Source organism: Hetaerina americana, unplaced genomic scaffold (assembly GCF_022747635.1).
Source record: "Hetaerina americana unplaced genomic scaffold, ioHetAmer1.1.p SCAF_5, whole genome shotgun sequence".
Lineage (NCBI taxonomy): Eukaryota > Metazoa > Arthropoda > Insecta > Odonata > Calopterygidae > Hetaerina > Hetaerina americana.
In genome coordinates, this window is record NW_027287095.1 from 86309749 (window position 1) to 86322149 (window position 12401).

General features: G+C 35.4%; 1 protein-coding gene across 1 annotated transcript in view; it reads left to right on the top strand.

Moving 5' to 3' along the window:
• Window positions 1-257: 257 nt before the first annotated feature.
• LOC139693993 (rabankyrin-5) overlaps window positions 258-12401 on the top strand; it is a 185228-nt gene continuing 173084 nt past the window's right edge. Inside the window, exons 1-6 of the mRNA XM_071592377.1 lie at window positions 258-456; window positions 590-779; window positions 848-957; window positions 3308-3452; window positions 3918-4041; window positions 7998-8147. Coding sequence (XP_071448478.1) covers window positions 438-456; window positions 590-779; window positions 848-957; window positions 3308-3452; window positions 3918-4041; window positions 7998-8147 — 738 coding nt within the window. The 5' untranslated portion in view covers window positions 258-437. The remainder of the gene's footprint in view (window positions 457-589; window positions 780-847; window positions 958-3307; window positions 3453-3917; window positions 4042-7997; window positions 8148-12401) is intronic.

Consider the following 12401-nt stretch of genomic DNA (forward strand, 5'->3'; position numbering starts at 1 on the left):
TTCTCGATTGCAAATGAAATATTGTCTCTGATGGAAAATCGAGATTTTTTGGAATGTTATTTGCCTAGTGAGTCAACTCACAGTACATCTCATTTCTCCTCATTGTATGGTGAAAATAATCATTGTATTACTACATGCACAGAGAGGATATTTGGTACACATTTGTCATGGTGTAATGTTAAATGGTTTTGTAGTTACCGCTGGGTCACGTGATCTCCAAATGAAAAACGAAATTTAAGGGGAGATGCTGTCAGAAGTTGTATTAGAATATGGTTTAGTGGGTTGGAAAATGATGTAACGGAGAAATAGTCCGAGTTTCGATTAAATTAGGATTCGTGAGTTATTCTTCTGTTATTGTTAGTATGTTATCTTGATTTTCAAAGGTGGAATAGAATTTGTCCGTTGTTTGCCCTGTCGTTTTTCGCAAGTGTCTTCTAATGGCTCATCCGGTGAATAGTAAGTAATTTTTTAAAGTCAAGTAAAAATGTTTGCTGAAACGTTAGATGTGCACAATTGAAGTAGTTGGCATTGAAAGAACATTTATTTTATAATAAATTTATCTTGAATTGTCTCTGTGTCCTTACGTTAGCTGAAGCTGTGAAGTTACAGCAGCATTTGACATTATTAAAGGAGGAATATGTGAAACTTCAATCCTATTGCAATGAATTAGAGAAGAAATATGCCTTAGCATCCGCATCTGGAGGAAATTCCGATGGAAATAGCTTTGTATCTAAGTTAGTGCGAGTGGTGGCTGACTTGTTTGACAAAGAACAATACAGGTAAGATATTTACATTTGTCTATCTGTCACCTACTAAAGACTGGATAAAAATTTAGTTTTCTTTCCAGTGACTTGAAAATAAAACTAAAAGGACGTGAAGTTTTCGGCCACAAGTTTATCCTAGCCTCCAGAAACAGTACATGGGGAGTTGGATCTCTGGAGAATGTAGATGCCTTAGGTAAATAATTTTTTCATTTGGCTCCTGTACAAAATTGACAGTAGATCTCGAGATGTAATTCCGTCCAAAAGTGCCGAAAATTTACAGAGTTAGTACAATGTAAACAAAACGAATGGTGCTGGAAAATATAGTTTAACATTTCATATCCTCTACCCGAATGTGTAATTTGCCTAGAAACGGGATGAAAAATTGTTTATTCTTGGATTTAAGATGAAATGAAAAATTATTCATTGCCTAGCTACTTGCAAAAATGAGATGAAAGTGCCTACTGATTGAAATATGGTGATTTTGTATGTTTTGAATGTATTTTGGCATCATGCCTGTTACAAACGAGGTTCTAACAGGTTGAATTAACTGCAATGTTCACCCCTTTAGTATGCTAGCCAATTTGGTCATTCTGACCAACTGTGTATGTGGGGGTGAAATTGAAATAGGAAGATAAACAGTAATGTGCCACTCTTTAACAAAGTTCTGCTCCTGATGTATTGCCCCTTTTTTCCGCCTCCTTCATGGATGTTAATTTACTAATTTGAAGGAGTTGTAAATTAGATGATTCCCTGTTCAATTTTAATGCCCTAACTCAAGCCATTGAATAAATGTAGAATGTAATTCCATGCTCTTCGATTGCTTAAGATTCCACTATGCTTTTTATTATCAATGAGTGCAGTAAGCTCATTGTGGTTGAATTTATTTAATTATCTCTGCATTAACTAAGCAATAACAAATATTGAAGTTGGGCTTGTAAAGGGTGATCATGAATAAGATTTTATGGAAATATTAATAATTTAATATCATGGGTCAGTTTGCCCATGCTATTGATGGTATAGGTGTTATTTTTTCTTTAGGTTTAACAAAACATTAACAGTGTAATAACATGTAATGTTGGTTACTCCCTTGCGTGGCTGAAACAACTTATAAAACGTCAAATTGACTCGTACATCTTAGTATCATTGAGACACTGTGGTGAAAAAGTGTATTTTAAGTTTAAAAGCAATGTGTTCCAAAAATATTTAATCTGAAAAGCAGTCATCACTGACAGATAATTGAAGCATAAAACAAATCCTCCATTGTGCCCAACAACTTCATAAGCACCACAGTGAAAATTGATTTACGGAAATTCAAGTTAATCTCTATCCTTATTACAAAATCTGTTAGTTTATTTGAAAATGGTTAAGCAGTTAATGGAAGTTTATCTTATGTTGTCAGTTTGTATTTGAGTCCTTGCTATTCTCTTCTATTAATGAGCGCATGGTATGAGAGCATGCCATGCTCATTAATATTTATTGCAATCAGCTTATGTGCATAAAATAAAAAAAATCTAAATTTCAATTACAAAATCTTTGCCTTATTACTCAAAGGATGAGTTTAAAACAAGTTTAAGGTCAGTAATCACCCCATAACAGAGAGAGAGAGAGTTGTGAACTTGTAGAGGCAATACAAAGAGTTTGATTTGGCCAAGCGTCCACCCAAGTTCATGTGTGTTATTATTATTACTCTTTATTTGCCCAGAGATCACAATACAAAAATACCAGTTGGGTGGTGTATGTACATGATATAAGGCGCGTCAAAGAGGAGCAAAGACACAGGCTCAATTAAGATACATAAAAGAAATGATGATCATAGTTACATAAATGTTTGGCACAAACCCATGAACATTGGCTGTAACATGCACATATCAAATTCAGAAAAATCATTGATCACCAACATGAATCAGACCATGACCATTGCTAGAAACTAAAATTATGAACTTACTGGCCGGGAATATTGTTGAGATATTCGTCAACCGAGTAGAATATATTGTGCTGTAGATGTCTTTTTAATTGATGCCTGAATGCAGCAGTTCCCTTTGTATCCTTGATACTTTTGGGTAGTTTGTTATATAATCTGATGCCCATTTCATTGGGTCCTAATTTCAAAGCTTTAGTTCTTATATTCCCATAATGAATGTCATTCCTTCCTCTGGTGTAATGACGATGATGGGCAGAGTTAAGAGAATAGTTGACAATGTTATCCTTGCCAATGAAACAATTGTTTGTAATCGATCAGATTTAGATTGGTTGCATAATGATTTAACAATTTTGGGCGAATGAATAGCTATTCTAGTAAATCCTGCCGATATAATTAGTAAATAGTGAAACCTTACAGTGAGGAAGTCTTTGATGATTAATGGGTCTTTACGAGATATCACTTCTAATTATGATTTTTCTGAATTTTAAGATTTCATTTGAAGTGCTCATTTACTCATCCTTTGTCCCATGCTCTTAATAGAAGAGAAGATAACCTAATTTTAGAAATGAAAGATAATGATTTATTGAAATGAATTAATATTCCATTGTCTCTTGGGTGAAAGACTGGACTGATCTGAAGGTGGATGTAGGTCTGAGACTAATTGAGTGGGTTTATACGGACAAGATTGTGTTCGGTGAGGGTGAAGATTTCACTTTGGACCTCATGAAAGCAGCCAGTAAATTCAAACTCCTGGATCTTGTGTCCAAGTAAGCTGAATTATTCTGTACCACTTAATTTTGATAGTTAACAATTTTATTGTGTGTTTTCAATGATGAAACCTGAGTAGTGGTTAAAAATTTAGTACTTTTGATCAATTTATAAGTGAAAATGCCAAATGCAACTTGAATTTGTATTCTCCAATAAAAGCCAAGAACCTTGATTGACTTTGCGTAAAAGTAATAAAAAGTTTATGTGTAAATATTTTCCCATCAAATCCAAGAGCCATTAAATATTGTACAAAATAATTGTTTTGCTTTTGATCGAGCTTTTGAAAGAGGGGAAATTTAATTGAGCTGTGCCAAGTTGTTTGTGGCAGTATTTGAGAACATAATGTTTGTTATATTTGTATTTTTTTATTGTACTAAGCTTGTGTATTTATTTTCGTAGGGATGATTGGGTGACAGTGATGAAGCTTGTGCTTAACTCTATGTTTCATTCAATTTCTGTTACAGGTGCGAAGCAGCTTTGATGACCTCGGTTGGCGTACACAATTGTGTGAAGTTTTATAGTGTTGCTGATGAAATTGGAGCCAACACACTGAAGGATCATTGCTCCGGACTCATTTCTGCTCACTGGGTAGTTCTTTTTTGCATTTTAACATCCCCTTTTTGTTTTCTCCTTCATTGTTTTTTGGTGAAGTCCAATCAAAAGTTACCTTAAGGGCACGACTAAATGTGGAATTTATTGACACTAGATAATTTGTAGAACAATTATGAATTTTTGTTGCCAAACCTTGTCATCTGAGCTAATCTTGCTAGTTGGTCTAAGTGTACGAGGGTGGCTTAACAAGTCTCTGCAAAAATGAAAAATACTTAATGTTTATTGGATAAGTTATTTTTATTTTTCAACAGTCAACTTTTAGGCCCATGCATATTGTCCAATGATGCTACAGTTTGCTAATCCCTTGCCGGACCCGGCTGTGGCGGGGTAACGTCCTCGCCTACCAACCCAGAGGTTGTGGGTTCGATTCCCACCTAGGTGGCTTATCCTCCATATAGGGCTTGGTTTTATGTCATTGTCTTCAAGTAATATCTGTAAAGTAAGGGTTAGGTGGAAGAAGGGACTATAAGTCTCAACCTTACCCAATTAAGTCGATAAATTAATAAATATAATGCAATTGTTCAGACTCTGAAAAATAGGCATTTGTTTTCACAGTCATATCCTCGTTTGAATAGAATTTCTTGCCCACCAGCTGTTTTCTTCACGTTGGAGAATGGGCAGTTATCTTGAATAAAGCTAATCTGTAGAATAGGGGGGATGAGGACTGAGTTTGAATCATTAATACATCAATTTTGTAGCCACAACTGCAAAGAAGTGAGTTCGTGCATTGTCATGATGGATGTGGACAATTTTTGTGGACCAATTGTGGATGTTTTTACTGCAGCTCTATTTTTCAATGGTCTAGTATCAGGGTATGGTATCCTCCTGTAATAGTGGGACACTTTTCCCAAATAGTCAATGAAGATTTTCATATTCCTTGCGAATCCCACAAATATAGTTGCCATAACTTTCCTAGGTGAAGGAATGGTCTTCACTTTCTTTGTTGAATACTCCCAGCTAGCAACTCATTACTTTGAAGTGTTCCTTGGTTTCAGGCTTGTAATGTTGTATCTGTGTTTCATCCGCAGTGATGAAATGACTCCTGAAGCCATGCAGATTTCACTGAAACAGCTGCAATCTGACTTTGGTACATGGCATACAATTTCATTTTTGGCCAAATGTGGGCATTTGTGACAACCATCTTGCAGAAAGCTTTCTCCTCTCCAGCAATGAAGCAAAATATTGTGTGACCATTCATTCTAGATTCCTAGAGCATTATCAATGTCACTCTTTCATTGTCTTATCCCCATCGCTACATCATGGATTTTATCAATGCTTTCTGGAGTAGGGACCTCATCTGGGTGTGTGGAACATCCAGTGTCACTTGATCTCATTGTTGACTCGACAATATTTTAAACCAATAAGAAACCATTCTAATCAATTGAGAAGATTCACGTTACTGTTTATCAAGTTTATCTTTAGTCTCCTTAGGTGATTTTCATCTAGTAAAATAATGTTTGATCAACTCATGAGATTCTCTCTCATGCATTTTTTGGAAATTACTCTACTTGCTTGATTCAAACACCAAACGCAGAATAACTGACTGATCTGGCTGAAAGTTAGTTTGTATCTTCTGAGAGGTGCCACTCACTGAATATTACATTAACACACATCAGTGGTCCAATCTCTCTGACTTTGAATGGACTTTTCAAACCAATCTTGTAATCTGGTAGTGTTAAATCTGGATTTCCTTTGGCATTACATTGTCATTTCAGAAATTGGAAATCAAAGTCAATATTTGTTTCAAACCAAAAATGCAATTTCAGTAGGCTTATTGTAGTGTTTGTGGGGAAAAATATTCGTCACTTAATTCTTTCACGCATTTGCTAGACGTAAAACATGCCTCAGGGCTAAGGTCACTGTCTTGAGCTTTGAGATGGGGTTGTTTTATGTTATCACCTTCCTTTAGACCTATCACTGTCCAAGTTCAGATCTCATTATTCAAACTCTCTAGGCACACGTACTATATTCAGTGGTTTTTATAAATTTAATTCATGACATGGCAGCAATTGCATTGTTTCCTCAGGACTTTCGGATCAATGATAATGCTGAACTTGTTTATAAATGGAGTACATCTTTTCCAAATACATGTTGATGTATCTGCTTTTTCTTGCTTGCTTCATGGTTAGGTTAGCTTATTTCACTGAGGATAAAAATAGAAATAATATCGTTCCATTTTAAATTTGTGGAATGTCCATTCTTGATGGTCGTTCTACTCGCTTGAGTTTAGAGTATTTTGCCAAATGTAAGATGAATGAAAAGCAATTATAGTGGTGTTACTTTGCAAAGAACTCGCCTTAATATGGAGGAAGTTGTAAGATAAATACTTAGTGTTTTCATTTCACCCACTGTTATAGTTGAATCAATAGGGTAGACCATCCAAATCATAGGATTGTGTAAGGGGCTGACCAGAGAAAGGAATTGCAATCTATTGGAGATATCTGAGGAGGAAGAGAGGACTATTCACCCTTGTCCTTCCTTCCTTCATACTTCCTTTTATTTCACCTTCTATTATATCCTTCAATAAGCAGTTTCTTCGTAGTCTTTGGCCTCTCCACCTCATCAGCTTAATTAACAGATGGAAAATTAATTGGATAGTGAATTAGATGTATTATATATTTGCCAATTATGCCATTCTTGAAATTGTAGAGGAAATGTGAATAGCCGTACAATTTCCATCAGTAGTAAAATGTCTGCCTCCATTAAGCACTTAGTATTGAATTAAAATTTTGATTTTGAAAGAAAAATTGGGTGATGTGATTCGACAGTCAAAATAGTACTCTCGTGCCATTTTCTGTGAAATGCCATGTACTACATGAATTATTTTTCCCTGAATCCCTTTGTGATAAATTGGTTATTATATAGATGTAGCTGATTGAGAATGGTGCTAAATTTGAAAAAGTACTTTTGATTCAATTTTTAAATTATTCATTGATGTAGAATCCTATAATAGTCACCTCATTGGAAATTAATAGGTGAAGGCAGTGTTCATTTCATTTAGTACTAAACCTAACGCTAGGTGAATTTCACACATCAGGGTATGGGGGTTCAGTTCCTTCTCCTGTGCCATCTATGGTTTCCCAGGAAGATCTGTTGTTACACAAAAATCACACAACTTGGGTGAAGCTGAGTGTGCCCAGAGGCATCTCAGGGAATTAAACCTGGGTTCCGTGGTCATTAGTCCAATGCTCGACGCCCTGGACTACCACATCCCTCACACCCTTTTGTGTACCCATCTCAGTGAAATTGTTCTTTTGAGGATTAGTGTGTCCAAAGTCACTGGCAATTGAACATTCATCCCCTGGTCAGTAGCTTAGTCCCCAAGTCACTGGACTCCCATGCCCCCTTTCACTCTATACAATCCCTTAAATGTCTTTCTTTCTCTCAATGAAACTATTACTTGGTGTTGGCCTTGGTGTCTTAATTCCCAACATGAAGATAAAAGTTGAACCCTAAGAATGGGGAAAGGACGATTTTGTAATGGAAGATGCAGGGTTTTAAAAATTATATGATAATTTACTGAAATGCTGATTCTGTGGTGTAAAATTTAGACAATTTTTGTGTTTTGAAATTGGTTTTGCTGTCCATTATTGCAGTTTTATTAGAAATTGAGTTTGTGAAAATCAGTTGGAGCCAAGAGGTCAATTTTTAGTCTTTCTATTTAATTTTTAGAAATTTTAGTTGTTTTACATTTAGGATATCTCATGCTTAGTTCATTTATGATCCCTGACTATTGGTCAGTTTATGCATCCCCTTAGTATGGTCTTGGCCAAAAAATAATGCTTTCCCAAGTAAATGAATGTGTGTCTGAATTAGTGAGCTCAGAATGTGTGGCCATTAAGAGCCACTCCTAAATGGAAAAATATTTTAATTCTACTATCACTCTTTGTGTACGGTGAATGCGGCTGACAAATATTTTCATTACTTTTCAGGATGATTTTACGAGCAAGGATTTCGCTCACATGTCTGCACCCCTTCTGTTTGGCATGTTCCGAGCCAAGACCAAGCACCCCCTTCACTCAGCCATTCGCCTTCAACGAGAGGATGTGGTTTTCCTCTACTTGGTGGAGAGGAGCTCGGAGGTAAGTTTTAATGCCCTTCTGCATCAAGTCTTCTCTTTTCACATCAGAGATCTGTAGAGGAGTAACATTTTGAAGACCAAACACCATTTCTGATTTAGTGCAATCAAGAATGACACATATTTTACAGAAATAAATTAAGAAATTTGTAATTTTTTCTTTCAATTGATTGAGGGGTGATGAATTAAAACATCCAATGCGACTTTAATTCGTAGCCTTAGAAATTCCCTCATGGTTATCTTCCATACACTCTTGGGCTTCTTTCTCGATGTCTTTTACAATGGGTTCATTAGAAAATTATTCACAGGAATCAAGCAATTGTAAGGTAATGATTATGTAAAAAGGAAAGCTTAATGCACCATTTCATTGCTATAATCAAGATAAACCTGAAGGATGAAAAGCCTTATCTCAGATAAATTCAGCAATTGCAATTAATTTTTTCAGTAAACATTGTCTAAATAGTGTGTATTTTGTAACAAGGGATCATGTGAATACACAAACAAACCTCATGCTATGAAAGAAGGTACTTTGCTTTTCCACGCTCTATGTGGGAAAGCCAACTGTCTCTTTTCATCATGAAGGATTTACTCCATATTATATCTGAAACTGTCTTTTACATCACGTTGGTGAAAAATTAGATGCTTGAACTATAAAGTTTGAAGGAAACCCTGCTTGTGAATAATATACCTAGTCTCCAAATCTAGAGTCATTAGAGCATCCTGTATTTATAAAGGAAAGGTTAATGAACAGTATGGTTTAATACATCCCAAGATTCCCACATCCCATGCCCAATGGACAGCATATGCATCTTGTTTTGATGAAAATCACATTATTGAACGAAAATTCCTAGTTAAGTTCCATGTTTGTGTTATTGTCATATTCGGTGGTAATCAGTCTGAAGTGTGGTTTGCTGTAGCATTTAGTCTTACTCTCTTCTTGGCTAGTGTCGTCACATCTTAATGACTCCTTAGCTTTATACTTTTTATCATCAAATTGATGTGGTCTATTTTGACCTTAGCCGTTACATAGTTCTTCCTCGTTCATTTCTCCTTCTGTTATTCTTATCAAGAGGATGCCTTACAAAGTTTTCTTCATTTATTATTCATGTAATACTTTTGTTAATGTAGAGTGCACCATGGCCTGTGCTTTCGTTGGTAGCAGTCTATTGACCTTAGGGAGATTTGCTGAGGATCCTTAAAAATAATTACAAAATGTCGTGGCCTTATAATAATCAAGCCCTTCAGCATGAAAACAGGGCATTTGTCTACCTGGAAAACTCTGAGCAAATTACTCGACTGGAAAACTCGGAGAATTTGTGGGTGTGGGAAAAATAGGTATTTGACAAATTTTACTAAATGTTGGTCCCCCTACATTTCATTTTGAAATGTGTTTGAGAGACACTACTGATTCATGCCTATGTTATCACCCTGTTCTTCTTATCCTTTGCCGTACTTGACACTCCGTTGAGAGATGTTGGTTTGAGTTTCACAAATTAGGACAGCTGTTCATGCCCTGCATGAAGATAAAGTGCTTACACATTTTGCTCTTTAAAAATTTTTTATGCTCCAACAGTGTCATTTTTACTATAAGAGGAAATACTTCTTATTGTTTCTCAGGTTTCTGGTTGATTGAAGGTAATGATAAACTTTGAATGTGACAGAAATGATACTTACATTGCCACTGTTGGCATTCTCGTTTGGGTTTAAGATTTTCGTGAAACTGTACATCACTGTTTTTTTTTTTTTAAAGTTTTGGTGTCAGTTTCCTGGAAATCTATATTCCTCTGTAAGGGAGGGTTCCCAGGCAATTACATGAGTTAAGTGGAGAATTTCTGGTCAGGATGGGGTGCTGAAGTGATATTCTTCGTGGGTTCATCTATACTACCAGCATTCAGCAGGAAATCATGTTATTGACCTGATATCACAATAAGACTTCTGTTTCTCATGATTTCCGACATGTGCAGTCAATGGTTATTACTGCATAGTAATCTTTTCCCAAAAATACAATTATTTTGGGAATGCCCTAGAAAAATGGAAATTTTTATACCCTGAAAGATACCTAATTTTTTGGTTGTTGATAGGCTGACATTCTATAAAAAATCTTTTGCGTTATGGTAAAGCATTTTTCAGGTCCACATTATTTTCTTCTCCTGTCATGACATCCAAAGTGTGTGCATGGCTTTATTCTTGCAAAACTTTCTCCTCGATACCCAAAATTTAAGGAATTTGATTTGGTTTTCAGCAGGGCCGTGGTAATTTTCAAGAGGTAGAAGGAGATTTTCTAATAAACAAAATGTAAAATTAATTTTTTCAATAATTATTGCATGGGCACTAGATATATCATTATAAACCTATTTATTTGATGCTAAACCTAAGGTACACGTCATTTCAATGTTAGTTGGGAGTAACTATAGCAGTTAATGGCTGGAAAACACATTGAATTTATTTAGGTCGATTGAAGTGTGCAGGTGATGTTGGTGGTATGCCAGAGCTGGAGATGTACTTCCAATTATGTCTCACTAATTCAATATTTTATTGAATACAGTTTTGAAATGGAATGTTTTAACTATGATTTTATGTAGCCACTAGACTATTCTTTATATTATTATTCATTAGGTTTTTTGAAAAATTATGACAGTTTTTCTTGCTGGGGTAAACTTTCCCTCCCTATTTTTCTATTTGTATGATCTTATAGTAATCAAGTAGTTACTCTCTTGTGGGTTGCAGGAGTTTATTTGCATAATTTTAGTAGGATATTCGGCTCTTATCTACATGCCGCATACATTCCTTCACAGTTATTAATTTGATATGGAATCAATCTAGTTCAGAATGTCTGTAAATTATGTTTATGATATAAATGGTTGATTATTTGGTTCTACTTTGGGTAAAACCCATAACACACCAGCTGAAAGATTAAGTTAAATAGTTTTGAGTTAAAAAAATGGTTTTGGCTGAGCTCAATGCTGACATTGCAAGTAGCTTAAACCATAATTATATTAAATACTCTTGCCATATGCTGTACTTAATTTCAGGATTAATTTTACCTTTGGCCTCTCTCATTTTGCTTGTTCTGCATTCTGTATTCCCAAAAAGGGTATTAGTTCTTTGTCCGCATCTGTTGGGAAATAACCTCCGCAGTAATCAATTTGAAGGTCGGTTTGATAGGTTAGGTTAGAGATCACCTTTTTCAAGCCTAACAGCATGTGAAATTCACACATCAGGGTAAGGGGTCCAGTTACTTTCCCTGTGCCACCTGTGGTGTCCTAGGAAGACTTGGTACCCAAAAAATTACTTGTCTTTTGTGAATCTGTGGGTGCCTAGAGCTTGGGAATGAACTCCAGTCAGTAGCCCACTGCTCCTATCACTGGATTAACATCTCCCACTTAAAGGGAATAAGCCGTTGAAATAATTATGTGGTTTTAGAGTGTTTGAATTAACCTAGAAGGATATATAAAACATTCTATGATCATGGAGGCTGAAAGTTATTTGGCATCACTTACTCTTGTGTAACAATCTTGTCAACTATTAAATCTGTTATTTTTATAACGCCTATGATGTTCAAAATGAATGTTTTGAAATATTTGATTTTTTCCCCATTGATTGTGCAAAAGCCGTTGACATGCTCAGAAAATAATTTGTTTGTTATTTTACATTCGTTAGAAATTTTTACATGTGTCAGTGCTTTTGCAATTAGAAGATACTCCTGCCCAGTAATTTGAACAATGAATACTTTTGTGTTTCGGAATCATTTATATACATGCACTTGGTATCCTGCACGTTTTGGTGAGAATAAAATATTGCTGGATAATTTCAGTAAATGTTGAAATTACTTAAGTTTTGAAGGTTTGCCTCCGGTGATTCTGAATCTAAGAAGTTGACTTAAAATTTGAACAAAATTGATAAAAGTGGAAATATGAAAGTGACAGAAATGACATTCTTAAATAAGAGGAATTTTCTTCATGCAGATCTCTTAATTCTTTGAGGATGGAGTACTTAGTCAATACTGGTTTTGATGAGAGGGAATGTTTGTATATATTGTGTAATTTTCTCCCATATTATGATTCCCTGATAGGAAGCTAGAACATGATCATAGTAAGCTTCAGGTTTGATGTGGAATGACAGAGAAAAGATCAGAGGAAGGATTCTAATTGATTCCTTTGACTTTTATCTTTTCCCAGTTTTAGCAACATCCATTATTAAGCATTTTACACCACAGACCGTTTAAAGAGCTCCCCCGAAAGCAGAAGCAAATGCCTCT